Source organism: Centroberyx gerrardi, chromosome 14, assembly GCF_048128805.1.
Source record: "Centroberyx gerrardi isolate f3 chromosome 14, fCenGer3.hap1.cur.20231027, whole genome shotgun sequence".
Taxonomy (NCBI): domain Eukaryota; kingdom Metazoa; phylum Chordata; class Actinopteri; order Beryciformes; family Berycidae; genus Centroberyx; species Centroberyx gerrardi.
Window position 1 is genome coordinate 28,426,738 of NC_136010.1, and position 15,756 is coordinate 28,442,493.

The window sequence follows — 15,756 nt, forward strand, 5'->3', positions numbered from 1 at the left end:
ATGTTAACATGACCATCTCTGACTTCTAGACACGTACTGCAAACAGAATACTGTGTTTCTTTGTATTCAACAAAAAATATCCAGATCAACAGCTGCTACCAAAGTACTACACCTCCACCACCATCACTACTACTACTACTACTACTACTACTACTACTACTACTACTACTACTATTACTACTACTGCCACTGCTACTGCTACTATTACTGCTACTGCTGCTACTACTACTACTACTACTGTTACTACTACTACTACTACTACTACTACTACTACTGCTACTACTGCTACTACTGCTACTACTATCACTATTACTACTACTGCTACTGCTACTACTGCTACTGCTGCTGCTGCTCGTGCTACTACTACTACTACTACTACTACTACTACTACTACTACTACTACCACCACTACTACTACTACTGCTACTACTACTACCACTACTGCTACTGCTACTACTACTACTACTACTACTACTACTACTGTTACTACTACTACTACTACTACTACTATTACTATTACTGCTACTACTGTTACTACTATCACTATTACTACTACTGCTACTGCTACTACTGCTACTGCTGCTGCTGCTCGTGCTGCTACTACTACTACTGCTACTACTACTACTACTACTGCTACTACTACTGCTACTACTACTACTACTACTACTACTACTACTACTGCTACTACTACTACTACTACTACTACTACTGCTACTACTACTACTACTGCTACTACTACTACTACCGCTACTACCGCTACTACTACTGCTACTACTACTACTACTACTACTGCTACTACTGCTACTACTACTACTACTACTACTACTACTGCTACTACTACCGCTACTACTACCACTACTACTACCGCTACTACTGCTACTACTACTGCTACTACTACTACTACTACTACTACTACTACCACTACTACTACCACTACTACTACCACTACTACTACTACTACTACTACTGCTACTACTACTACTACTACTGCTACTACTGCTACTACTACTACTACTACTACTGCTGCTACTACTACTACTACCACTACTACTACCACTACTACTACTACTACTACTACTACTACTACTACTACTACCACTACTACTACCGCTACTACTGCTACTACTACTACTGCTACTACTACTACTACTACTACTACTACTACTACTACTACTACTACTACTACTACTACTACTACTACTACTACTACCACTACTACTACCACTGCTACTACTACTGCTACTACTACTACTACTACTACTGCTACTAAATAGTTTGTATACAGCTGCTACCAAAGTACTACTGTACTACTTCAGTACCACAGTACCACTACACTACTGCTACTACAATACTACCACAGCACTAATACAGTATGGAATACCATCTTTCTTTGTATCCAACAAAACATGTCGACAGCTGTAGTACTATTCTACTACTACTACATAGTTTGTTAACAGCTGCTACCAATGTACTTCAGTGCAAATGGAGTAGCTTTGGATTTTCACAGAGTAAACATTTTCCTTCACGTTGCCCCAGAAAGCAAAATCTAGAGGATTCAAGTCAAGGGATCTGGCAGCCAAACTGCATCAGCCTCCTCCTTTATATCTATTGGTTAGAAAATGGCAACCAGAAAAACAAATTATCCCTGTGATTGCAGACTTTTTGGACACCCTGCATAACAACGTTGTTTCCCCTCGCCGTCTTCTCTCTTCTCTCGCTCCTTCCCTCGCTATCCCTCCCCTCCCACAGGGACGCTGCGACATCAACATCCGCAACAACCGCAACCAGACGCCGCTGCAGCTGGCGGTGACGCAGGGCCACGCCGACCTGGTGCAGCTGCTGGTGGCCGAGGGCGCCGACGTCAACATGGAGGACGAGGACGGCGACACGGCCATGCACGTGGCCCTCAGCCGGCCCCAGCTGGCCAACGCCACGCTCGGCCCCGCTGTGGGCACCAGCAGCACCGAGGAGAGCGGTGAGGGATCCTCCTCCTCCTCCTCGACGCTCTACTGCAGGGTGAGGACCGAGAAAGGGAAGGGATGGATGGGGCTATAGGGGAGGGGGCATGTTGGTGACTCGTTACCACACTACTTGTTACGTTATTTTTCCGTTCCACCCCCAAAATTGGCGATTGCGTCCTTGCTTGCTTTCAAACATCAGGATCAGTCAGTTTCCTTTCTTGTAAATGATCAGAAAACCAAACAGCGGGATAGAATCAAAGTAGAGGGAATACTTCCATGCAGAGAAAGCCATTTCTACCAAATTCTGGGTATTGGTGGGATTGAATGACTCAAGCAGAAATGGTTCGCTGAACTGGAACAAGGGCAAAATAATGATGGAAGGAGGGGTACATACAAAATGAAGGTGGGAAGTTGGAGTAAATACAGACTGAAGGAGAGGTAAATAATGACTGAGGGAGGGAGGGAGGAGTAAAGACAGACTGAGGGAGGATAAAAACAGGAGAAAGGGAGGGGTGTGTAAGCGTAAAGGTGTTTGGTTATAGTAGGGGGGTTAATTGAGGAGAAGGGAGTTGTTTGGCTTTACCGTGTAAAGGATCAGATGAAAGGTAAGAGGTGAGGGGAAAGGAGTAAATAAAGCTGGAGGTGATTTAGGGAGAGGGTTAACTGAGGAGAAGGGACTTGGCTTTGTTGTGTAGATGGGACAGTGCAGTTTAAAAGGGGGTTAAATGAGGAGAAAGGAATTAAGTTGGAAGTGCAGCAGAGAAGAAAGATAAAGCAGGGATTACAGCTGCAATATGTAGCTTTCTGGAGAAACCTATAAAAATTGAAAAAAGTATTATGCGTGAATTGTTTGGACTTTAGTGGAGCTCAAAGATAATTGCTCAACAATTAGGATTTATTTTCTAAGGAATGAAGATTACAGTCTTTTTTTTTTTTGCCTTTAATCTCATATTGCGGCTTTAAGAGGGAGTCCTGGCAATGATGGTGTAGCAAAGGGAAAGAGGGAGTGATGAAGAGCGGAGAAACGAAGAGGAGCCACTTAGCGTAGGAAAATAGATTTGGCAAAGATGGAGCCCCAGTTAAGAAGCCTGCGATAAATTTAGTAATACAGTTCGGCGTAAATATACCACATCTTATTTTCCACTGGGGGTGTCTTGCAGCACCCTGGTCTCACAGATTTGGATTGGACCACACTCCATTAGTTCATCTGAAAGAAGTCATGTAGTGTTAATCTATCCTTAGAGACACAGATACCACACAACAAGGAAACCTCAACCCTCCCTGTAGACGGTCTAACCTTAAACGGACACTTTGACATTTTTTTGGTCTGTTGTTTTTCTCTATAAAACACATTTAGTAGGGGAAAAGTTCATGTATTGGCACTTCAATCACTAGCATTCATTATGGAAAGCAATGGGTGCCGAACGCAAGCCGAAAGACAATGAGCATCCATTATTTTAAACGAGGAATGCTAACACTGCTCGCGAAGCCATTTTAGGATAGCTGAAGGATAAATGTAGAGACTTTCCACTGCTATATAACATTAAGCACCTGGTGAAGGAAATAACAGATTAAAATTCAGAATGTCACAGCATCTCTTTCTCCCGAGGCCATTCAGTCAGGCTCACATTGAAACTCACACACTTGCTTTTTAATGAGCCATCCACACAGAAAAGGACTCATTTAATTTTCCTCATTAATAGACCTTGAATCCTTGCTTTGCGCAGCGCTTTTTACATTTGATTATTGAGCATCCTTTCCAGCCGACATGACCACAAACACTGCAGTCTGAAGCACTAAGGGCCGTTCTGGCCACTGTCCGCAGATGCATTATGGGGGAGTTCTCCAGCGCTGATTAGATTTGGGTTTGTAGCCGGAGTGCGCCGAGTTTAGCTCAATTACCTCTTTGTCGTCCACCATCAGCGTCGTCCTTGACTCAAACAATTTCCAAAGTATCCTTAACTCCCATGGAGCAGTTCTTAGCCTTATTGATAGTCGATTCGCAGAATAGGGCCTTAATGGTTGTTCCGAGCACCGCTGCCATGTTTGTTTTCCTATTAGGTTTTCTCAAATGGGATCAGAGGCGGGAGCGTTGAACAGGACTCCCCCCGCTAATCTTGTTTGTCCTAACTCCCGACTTAATCTCCCTTTCTTCGGCGTTCCCGTCCTCTCTCCCCTCATTCTGTGTCCTGCAGCTGAGCGGCTCCGGTCTCCTGGGGAACACCGAGCTGAGCGTCGGCGCAGCCATCACCTGTTTTCTGGCGCAGGAAGGGGCCGACATCAACTACGCCAACCACAAGGGCAAGAGTCCCCTGGACCTGGTGGCGGACAGCGCCGTGCTGCAGCTCATCAAGAGCTTCTCGGAGAAGCACAGGTAAGGCCGGCCGTGTCCTAAGCTGATGATGTTTTCTGTTGTGAGATACCACACTATTCTATTTTCAAACTGCCTGCGCCTTTCTTACGTTCAAGCGGCTGCAAGGCGGACAGAAAGCAGCTGCTTTGGAAAAAGACACCTGGTGTCTTTTTAGGCAGAGCGGAGAGCTTTCTAAAGTTGGGAGTTGTTCTAGTTTTTAGAGGAGACTACATGAACCGGACCAAGCAATAACAAGGAAGAAGTGGGATTTGAGCTAATAGTTTAGACCACAGCAACAAGAAACAAAGAAAGAGCAGAATAGTGTGAGCATTCAGAGCGTTATTTTCCCCCTGAACATAATTCACCTATTGAGTGGATGCAGAGGTGGAAAGTAACTAAGTACATTTACTCAAGTGCTGTACAATTTTGAGGTACTGACATTAGTATTTCCATTTTGTGAGACTTTCTACTTTTCCTCCACTACATTTCAGAGGGAAATCTTGTTCTTTTTCCTCCACTGCATTTATCTGCCAGCTGGAGTTACTAGTTACTTTGCAGAATAAGGTTTTACATGCAAAACATACGATAAGCTCATAAAATATGTTGCATTGTTAGAGTTTAAACTCCCCAACAGTATATGGAGCAGTTAGACCGACAACATTAAAATACTCCTTACAGGTTAATGCTTCAATAATTTAACACTCTGACAGAATGACGACTTTTACTTTTCATACTTAAGTACATTTTTACTGCCAATTCTTCTATACTTTTACTTAAGTAAACTTTCGAAAGGAGGACTTTTACTTTTAATAGAGTATTTTTCCATTGTGGTGTTGCTATTTTTACTGAAGTTACAGCTGTGTGGTGTCCCTCAGGTTGCAGCGTCTGCAGGCCATCACATGCGGGCAGGGCCTCAGCAGCGCCAGCCTGCGGCGGGTCCACACCACGCCCAACACCATGACCAACCTGGTCCTGCCCACCCCGCCGGGGCCCAGCGAGTGCCTCATCTGCTCCGAGCTGGCTCTGCTCGTCCTCTTCTGCCCCTGCCAGCACAGCGTGGCCTGTGAAGGTGGGTCCAGAGGAGACAACTGGGAGTGGAGGACTGTACAGTATGAGGGGGGGGGGGAGGGAGGGGGTGTTGAGGTTGTCCAAGGGCAGAAAGGGCTGCGCTGTTATCAATAGGCAAATAGAATCCTTTACATGCGTGTGAATGTGCATAAAGAAAAGCACAGCAGGAGGAAAATGTATAACAACCAACATAGGGGTTGAAAAAAGAATAGGCAAAAAAAGCAGAGATTTTTGAAGTGACACATATGCCAAAAATAAAGGTGGAACCAAAGTACACCTTGGGAGCAGATTTCAGTTTACGCACTCTATTTTGGTTCCATGTTTTAGATTCTGTCTGGCACCGGTTTAAAATTGGGAGGCACATGCTCTTCCTCTGCTCCAAAAATAAAGGTGGGCAGCGACCAAAAAAAAACTCGCTAGACACTGAGGATGATGACTTTTCACTTAAAAAATCTTTACACAATGTGCAAGTATTTATATGTGTCTATCCAGAGACATGAAAGCCGGGTGTGGGTTATATTGAGGTGTGTTTGATCTGCGTGCTGCCATGTTGCAATACTTTAGAAAGAAATGTGTGTCCAGTTTGTGTTTGCTGACCTGGTCCTTGTCCTAACAGAGTGTGCCCATCGAATGAAGAAATGCATCAAATGCCAGGTCACAATCACCAAGAAGATCAGACAAGGTAACAACAACACCTATTATTATTATTATTATTATAGTAGTAGTAGTAGTAGTAGTAGTAGTAGTAGTAGTAGTAGTAGTAGTAGTAGTAGTAATAGTAGTTATGTTTTCAGTGATAGGTTAGTTATGTGTTACAAAAATAGCTATTTTTTTGGACAAAACTATACAGAATTTCTACATGTTCTTGTTTGGGGCAAAAAAAATCACTGTGTTTCAAATGTATTGAATACCCATGATGAAACTAATAGCTTAAAATAGCTTTTTTATTCCTTGGTTCATTTAGCTTTTGAAATTTTAAACTTGTATTAGCATTGTGATTTGCAATCTACATGCACTATCTGGATTGTTTAGTGCTACTATCTTTTTGATACAGTTTCTAGATGTTGTAGTGAATGTTGTGCATGACTGTTGCTGTTATTGCTGGTTGAAATCAAGAGTCCTTAAAGATTTTATTCAGCCCTAAAGCCACATTCACACTGTGTGATTTTTTGGGGGGGATTTTTTTCCAAAAGAAATCACACAGTGCCACAGATGGTAGATTAAAGCACTTCCGTCCTACCAAATGACCAATGAAATTCTGCCACTGTCAGACGAAAACACAAAGTCTGCGCAGGGGTGTAAGCTGAATTCACGGCTTCATTCCTTTGATTGATTCTGTTCACATGCATGATTCCCCTCCCCCTCTCATCCCCAGACCAAACGGAGGTGGACTGCAGCCCCGGCACCGAGAACTCGGAGCAGCACAACCTGCTGGAGCAGCTGCAGTCGCGCTACCGGCAGATGGAGGAGCGGATCACCTGCCCCATCTGCATCGACAACCACATCAAGCTGGTCTTCCAGTGCGGACACGCCTCCTGCATCGACTGCAGCGCCGCGCTCAAGACCTGCCCCATCTGCCGGCAGACCATCCGCGAGCGCATCCAGCTGTTCGTCTGACCTCGCCCCTCCTCTCGGTCCGTAAACGCCGCTGAGAGGATCCCGGGGGGGGGGGGGGGGGCGCTGAACGACTAGTGACAGTAAGGCCTACGTCCGCCTGCTTATTTTCCCCCCTCTGCGATCGGCTGCTCGCTCGACCCATCGGTTGCTTCACTACACGACGCTGCGTCACCGTCACATTGCAAGAGAGCCCGGTTACAGCGGCTCCGTTTGGTATACGTTACATTTTTGAGTAGCCTCTCCCTCTCACGCAGCGCAAGGGCCGGGGAAAAAGACGCTGATCACGTTATTTTTGCAGCATCTCATTTCCACGCGGGGGGGGTGTTGAAGATGTTTCGCCTGCGCACCCGACGGGAAGTGGCTGAAAGTTGCGAGGCGAACGGTGTTGCTGCCGCCTGGAGGAAGTGTCTGTGAACGGAAAAGGGGGCTGTCCCACCCTACCCCGCCCTCCCCCACACCCCAAAAAAAACCCACCCTCTTACCCCTCCTATCTTTGCTGCTTTAAGTGGATGTCTGTTACCCCTTCTCCATCCTTTTCTGCCTGTTTTGCGAGGCTGCAGAGAAACAGTCTGGTGTCTCCCGCGGTATATCCTGTGAATTATCTTTGCTCTCTCATTTGTATCAATCTCTTCGTAATCAGTGTTAGTCTCTGGAGAGGGTGTTGGTATAACTAAAGGCTCTCTATATAGTCCCCCAACCACTCGCTTGTATGCAAAGGGGAAATACACACTATATATGCATGAGTATATGCATATTGTAAAGCTGAAAGTGACTTGTGTCGTCATGGGTGATTTCTTTTTTTTCTTTTCTTTTCGGTTACATTTGTGGTTTTTAATGTACCAGTAATTAGTACAGATTTTTATTTATGTGTGAAAGGTGTTATTACTTAGTCTTTTTTTTTTTTTTTTTTTCATTTTGGTGTTTGCTTGGCAAAACTGTTTTTGTTTCTACTGAAATTCACCCCAAGCCTACGTCCTCTACTCAGGGTATCAAATCATTGAAAGCACTTGTGATATCCACAAAATGTTTAAGAGCGCCCCACCCTCCCCTATTTTAGAGCTATATCAGACCGCTTTGGTGGATGTTCACTGAAAAGGAAGGTTCATTAATAAGTAGAGAAACACTCAGTTCACTCGAACCCCCCCCCCCCTGAGGTTTAATTCTCATTCGTGAAATGAATGTTTCTTCAAAGGAATCATTGCACAATGGTTTCTGCCACAAAACGGAAAAGACTTTTTCCTCTCACAGTTACAAAAAAAAAGTTTTTTTCCTTATGCCATCACCCAGAAGCACCAGTCTTCACTGTATCTCCTGCCTCTTTTTGGCCGCAGACCTCGGTCTGTCGATCCTCACTAACGCTGGGTTCGCCAGTCTAAAGGAAGATACTCGCATTCTGTTATTTATCCAACAGATGTATTGTACGATGTTGAATTAGAAAGGGCAAAAAAATATTGTTGTCGCATCTGTAGTTCCCCGTCTGCCATCCTCGTCGAGCCAGTTTAGAAGATGCCCCCCTTTCCCTTGTCTGGACTTACAGCAGCCATTCTGGATTGTACATCATCTTCATCCTTTGTAATGTTTTGGTGTGTTTTCTTGAAGGGCTTATGCATATAAGAAAAAAAAAATCGTATCTATTTTAATCTTTATTTAATTTTTTCTATAATATAAAAAAAAAAACTTGGAGTTTTTTTTGTTTTTGTTTTTTTCAGTAGATCCCAAATTTTGGGATGAGCCAATGTCGAGATGTACATTTGAATGTCGGGGGGGGGGGGAATGTAATCCTGTCTCACTCTGCCTTTTTTAATGTCGGAAAGGTCGTGAAAAGATGTTTAAAGAGAAAGGAGACAGAGAGGTGTTTTTTTACGGCGAGGTTTACTTTGAGGAAAGTACGACTACATCAGTGCCAAAATCGCATGAGGATGTGCATGGGAAACGCACGCCCTAGTTACTCTAGACGTACTCTGCCGAACCCCGCCGAGCCGAGCCGAGCCGCCGCGAGGCTCGAGGCGTTCCGGCAATGTCAGTTCGACGAAAACAAAGAAGCGACTCAAAACGTTAAGCATAAATAATATCGGTTTCTTTAGTTGCAAAAAGATGGGAGTATTATATCAGCAGTTACTGGTCCTAGAAGTTCAGCTTGTAAGACATTGTCATGACACTAGCCTCACAACTCTGTCCTACCTGTAGTGAATCTCCTCGTCTTCTGATACTACAGTCAGTTCCAAAATCGATCCCATATTGTTCGGAGCTTTTTAAAAAAAAAAAAAGTATATATACATATATATATATATATTTTGTGAGACACTATCAATCAAGGGACAAGTTTCTTACAGGAATTTCGAGATTTTACGATTGTCCGTTGGTGTTCTGAGTTGATGGGTTCACAGGCAAAGGCAATAACATGAAGAACAATTGGGAGTTTGTTTTTTTTGTTTGTTTTTTTTTCCCAAGAAGGTTGCTATGAGGTCGGGGAAAAAAAAAAAAAAAGATGTATAGAAACACTATTAAAGCAACAAAGCGACAAATGTTACTATTGGTGTTTGTACAGTACAGCTCTCGGGAGTTCTGATGTCGGCCTTACTGTCCATTCCTCCTCTGTTGTTTATTTTTATTTTTTTTCAGTTGTATTCTGTACAAAAATATTTTGCAATAAATATGGAACCATTTTCTAAGGACTTGGTGTTGAGTGTTTGTCACCACAGTTCATGCTCAGTATTGGCATTTGTTTTTTACCGTCACTCGTTCATGTTCTCTTCTTATTTATTGGCCTTCACTAAGATCCTTCTACTACAAATTTAGTGTGTTTCTTTGTGTTATTTTGAGGTTTTTAAGTCATTTTTAAAGTCACAATGAAGCGGCACTTTGATAGTTGTTTTGTCTCCTTAATGTGATGTATATCCTGTTGAAACAGGATGTTGGGGCGGGACATAACGCACGGAGGGATCATTCAAAAGTGTAAACCAATGGGATATCAGCTAGAGAGAGAAAGGCAGTTGTATTTGATGGGAGGGAGGGAGGGGCGGGATTGTTTTAAATCTGTGATGGTTTTATTGGTTGGAATGTTTATGTTCGCCTCCTTGTACATGATGAAGTCACCGCTAAATATTATCCATTTTCCAGGAAGCAAAAGTACGAGATTTTGATATAAAATGACAAGAAAATAAAATTTGTGTTATTTTGTTTGGCATAAATTGTCAAACAGGTGTATATTGTGAATGTTTGAATGAATGAACTGAATTTATTGAAGAGGATCAACATGTTGGAAGTGATTTTTCGCACCTTTAAATGATAGGGAAAATCATGGTCACTTTGAGAACCACTGCTTTAGAGACAAAAATCAGGTAATGGCGCTGATAAAGCGGAAATGTACAGGAACTTTACATCAGTATGGGTTTTTGAAGTCAGTTTTAACGTGTGACAAACATGTTTGATCGCAGCCAAAAGGCCAAAAGAAGCCACCTTTGACTCATTTCATCTCCCCAGACTGGAGTTTCCACAGCAGGTGAGCAGGTTGTTGTGGAGAGCCCGGTGTGTCTGTGTAGCGTCCCTGGTTAAATGCCGCTGTGTGCCACTTCTTAGTCCTAATTGTCTTACAGGCCAGATGGCTTTGGCATATGACTCAGCGCTTTAGCGGTGACGTCGCTCTCTGAGAACAGGATGACGGCTTTAGACACTGACACAACACCTGTCCTCCGCACGCAAGGGATACACTGTATTCAATAAATCAATTTCTCATTTTGGTTTCATATTTCAAAAGCTCAGACATGAAGTTAAAGGTCACTTGAAGGCATGTAACTAGTATGCCAGAATTTTAGGAGTTCTGTTCCATCATCATTCAATATCTGTAAAACATAAACTATCAGCCCTCTAGAAGTGTTACCATTTTGTCAACAAAGGAATTAAATTAACGATTATTATTTTAAAAAGTATAAGAATTTGTTTTAATTGTATGTTATTAAGCATTTTCTAAGTGTTTAAAATTGTGGATTATTTTCATTTTGGAACTAACCTCTTTATTAGTTTGTCAACAAACAACATCTGAACAAATGTCTTTATCCATAAGCAGAATCTGTGCCAGCAGGTTTTATAATGCAATGATATAAATACTTCTTCATTTTCAATTACGTTATCTCTCTATACTCTACATAGTCCAACTATGAATAATCAAGTGTATACACAGCATATTAGAATGCTTTAGAGGCCTATAACATAACAAATGACCATAATGTCATAAGACTAAATGTAATAAAGCCTATAATGTCATACGTTTTTTAAATAACATAAGATTTTTGACAGTAATGTAAGAATTTATTATGTTATTGACTGGTTATTACTGTGCAATAACCATGTTTTGGCTGAATAAGGTAGTAACATCAACCAATAATCTGAAATCTCTTTAAATGTCATTTTCCCCATCATGTAAGAAATAAAAAGCAACACTGACAGTAATATTCAACTGGGCTAAATGTCTGTTTTGAGTAAACAACCTGAAATCTCTTTACAATTATCAGTTGCATCATGTCACATGGCCGCTATCAGCCTGCACCCACAGTAAAGGCCTGCATCAACTTGTCCACTAAACCTCTAATAAGAGGGGGAAATATAGGCACATGTCCCAAACAGCAGGCCAGCAGAGTTCCATGATGTGACTGATGGAAATCCTGCCACAGCATCTGAAATATGACATGTGAAATTAAATATGAAACATGATGTCACAGTCAGATGCAGATCTGTCAGCTAAAAGACTGTTTTTCACAAATCTAGGAAAGCAACAGGATTGTCTAGTTCATTTGAAATGAAACTGAACCCAAAATCATTCAGTGTCACTTTATACTGTATATAGTGGATGAATAACACATTAATGGATATGACTTTATAGATATGAGTTTCATTCCAAAACGAGGAATTCAAAATGCCGTTCATTTAGGAATCTTACAGCTATTCTGAAAAATTATTGCCATCATAAAGGTAAAATTCATGATTAAATTATTACTGAAGCTATCAACATATAACTTAAGTCTTTTGTTTACAAAAAGAGACACTTTCAGAATTAAGTAATCAATATTTCTGAATGATTTCAAATCCACTATGGAATGAAAATATATACATGTGTTTTGTTTGTTTTTTGGAGCCACTGTTATGAATATATTGAATCCTCACACCTTCAACTACCTGTGTAATGTGAAATTGTATTCATATTTATTGCAGAATGTCATAACAGCAAAACATAATCAGATACATAATCTACACACCAACACATATCCAGCAGATGTGATCATCTAATATCTTTCAATATTTGTTCAGCTCATGTTTTTTTTTTATATTACTATAAATAACTCTCCTGGATGGGTAAGAAATACTATATATTTTGTCAAGATATTTTTTATTTTATTTCATATTACATATTTATATCTTGATTGTGTTTCCTATTTTATGTCCTTTGTATGTATTTTCTTGTTTTATGTCTTCCTGTAAAGCACTCTGCAAACTTTTAGATAAATGCTATATAAGTCAAGTGTATTATTACTATTGTGCTGTATGTCAGAGTAACAGAGCTTGTGTATATGGATTTCATGGGATGAGAGCGCCACCTGCTGGTGCAAGGCAATGATGGCATTTATTTCTCCCATTAAGATGCCCTTTAGAAAAAATACATCAGGCATTTGCATTGATACAAGGTGAATTTGTATTATTTGGAGGTTCTGAAGTGATTTTTAAATTGCCACATATTTATACAGCAGACAAACAGCTCCTTGCAAATAAAACAAGCAATTCTTGACCCATTTCATGTTCATATCCCAGCTTCATCTTCATTCATAACCTCAATTTCATATTGTATAAGAGCTCAACACCTTTATTAATGTAATCACAGTCCACAGAATATATCATACATACATATTTATAGATATTATTTGGAGATTTGTATGTTTTTGTGTTTTTTGTGTGTTTGATAGCATGACATAAATCTTTCATGAGCTAAATTCATAGCACACATTATCATGAAATAGTAAGTGATGTAAGTCATATGAAGATAAGCTCTTATGAGGACACAAATCATAAATCAATGCTTTTCTGAAAATATCATTGATTTTTGTTTATATTGGTAGCCTTGTTGTTTACCTTATGATGATCTTGTGATGATCCGTGATGATCATGCACATCATGATACATTTTTGCAAGTCGGGAGTTGTGCTCAACACAAGCAGCATCATTTTCACTTTATTTTTGTCAGTAGTTGTACAAAGGGACAAAGTGTTGAACTGGAAATCATTATCAAGAGGCACAGAGATGAGAGTAATGTGTGTGTTTTATTCTCAGGTGTCCTACAGGGGGCGAACTTGCTTCTAGAAATGCTCCTTGACCTCAAGTGTGCTGAGGCTGCTCCTCCTATCAACCCAATAACCCCATTTTTCCTTGGTATTCAGCTACATTTACCCACTATTTCAAGCTAATATACTGTAAATGTTTATTCACAGCATATAGTATGGCAAGTATCAAACATGCAAGTTACAGTTAAATCAATACTTTCAAGGATGTACAATCTAAATGAATACCAAATTAATAATTCCTGACTGGACTGACTTTATTTACCACTACATCTCTGAATGTAATGGATGAACGCCTTTCCCTGCAGACTTCATCCAGCAACTCAATATCTGAGATTTTGACATTTATGTCCAAATGATGGGTGAATCTTTATTATGAAACTGCCATTGTTAATCCATGAACAAAAATGCATGGTTTGTTTCAAAATATAATCAATTAATATGTCAGAGAAGTTGAAGGACAACTCAGTAGGATTGTATTTAGATTGTTGGCTCCATGCTAACACTTTAGCATACACTATGTTGAGTAGTAGTAGGCCCATCCTAACACATTAGGAAACACTATGTTGAGTAGTAGTAGGCCCATCCTAACACATTAGCAAACACTATGTTGAGTAGTAGTAGGCCCATCCTAACACATTAGCATACACTATGTTGAGTAGTAGTAGGCCCATCCTAACACATTAGCAAACACTATGTTGAGTAGTAGTAGGCCCATCCTAACACATTAGCATACACTATGTTGAGTAGTAGTAGGCCCATCCTAACACATTAGCAAACACTATGTTGAGTAGTAGTAGGCCCATGCTAACACATTAGCAAACACTATGTTGAGTGATAGTAGCGGCCACTAGCATTATCTCAAAAGTGAGAAAAGGAGAACCTGTAGCAGCGCTAAAGCTAAATGTTAAGTAATCTTTTGATATGTGAACAAGTCAGTTATTTATAGAAGATTGGTAGAATTTACATGAAATATGATACACAAATAACACACAGGTTTGGAGTACCAGGGACTACTTTCCCTGTTTCCATTCTTGTGTCTCAGCTGCTGCAGGCTAATGTAAGGTGACACTTTGATCTCCCTAGGGAAACTCTCTGTTTGCTTGTCCTGACCCAGAGTGGCGGGACGTCCAGCGTCCCTGGAGCTGCCGTGGATTCAGTGTCTTATGATTGACGCCGCTCTGCTGCCCTATGTTCCAGTCCTATAAGTTGTTATAGCATGTTGTGGTTGGCTCAATCACTGTCAATGATTGTCAGAAATCGATTTGGAATCCATATCCCTAAAAAACGTCACTCAAGACCAGTGTTTTCCTCTGAGCGGACAGGAATTTAGTGGATATAAGCGGGTTTAGAAGTTTTGGTGACGAATGATATTTGATGCAGGGACTTTGCCAGTGAGTCGACGCCCCTGCAGGTGTAAGAACTGCGCAAGAACTGTGAAGCCAGCAATTCAGGGCGAGGTGGCTTTGTTTACACTGTCACTAAACACCTGTTTTCCCATCAACAAGTTGCGCTGCATCGGTTGCTTTTCCCGTACGCATACAAACGAATACGATCACCGCTCGAACGGTTGTTAAGGAGTTGCTGGGGTGGTTTGTACCATGAAACAGGGCTGCCAACGGTTGGGGAGTGCCAGAGGGAGGCATGGGGCCGGTATACCAGAGACACCCAAGGGAGAGGACACTGAACACTGTGCACCCTGCATACACGCTGTAATTCATACATTTCATACTTTTTCTGCTTAATCCCAGCAAGCATTTGACGGACGGCACTGTGCAGGAAATGTCAAGTCCTTAGGTTTGCATGACTTGCAGGTTTGATGTCCACCCAAAAAATTGGTATTAAAACAGCGTTGGAAACGGTTTTGAACTGATATCAGAAAGATATATAAATACGTCATCTCAGCTTCTAGTGAAAATGTTTGCTGGGATACATTCTGTGTTGTAACTGTCAGTTTCAATATGTTAAATACCTCCATTTGCTCTATTCTTACTTCATTTTCTTCGCTGTAGCCTATTATTTTATTAAAAAGAATAGGGTAGACATCAGTACTTTTTTTTTCAAGCATGACAAAAAAAAAACATCAGACCAGTCAGATCACAGATCATTTGGATAATTTCATTTACATAAAATAAGACAAAGGGAAGAGGGCGATAATAAGGGAAGGAGTGTTTTATGAAGAAGATTTGTGCATCAGTTGCCTTTTGCACTGCAATTTTTTGAACATTTTCACATTAAGATAAAGATTGATTTAATAAAAGTTTATCACTTCATTACAGCGTGTCATTATTGCCCTTAAAGGGGCAATAAGTAATATTTTTACTACCCCACAGCACAAAATGTCCATAATATAGAGGGTTGATAGGGTTGTTGATCAATACCAATGACTCAAAACAGTATTGCTATTACAGGATTTAGCTTGCCGATATAT

General features: G+C 41.0%; 1 protein-coding gene across 1 annotated transcript in view; it reads left to right on the forward strand.

Moving 5' to 3' along the window:
* Nucleotides 1–7,114, forward strand: part of mib2 (MIB E3 ubiquitin protein ligase 2) — a 46,725-nt gene extending 39,611 nt beyond the window's left edge. Inside the window, exons 15-19 of the mRNA XM_078288152.1 lie at nucleotides 1,750–2,016; nucleotides 4,157–4,335; nucleotides 5,190–5,383; nucleotides 5,999–6,064; nucleotides 6,758–7,114. Of these exons, the coding sequence (XP_078144278.1) occupies nucleotides 1,750–2,016; nucleotides 4,157–4,335; nucleotides 5,190–5,383; nucleotides 5,999–6,064; nucleotides 6,758–6,999 (948 nt within the window). The 3' untranslated portion in view covers nucleotides 7,000–7,114. The remainder of the gene's footprint in view (nucleotides 1–1,749; nucleotides 2,017–4,156; nucleotides 4,336–5,189; nucleotides 5,384–5,998; nucleotides 6,065–6,757) is intronic.
* The last annotated feature ends 8,642 nt before the right edge of the window (nucleotides 7,115–15,756 follow it).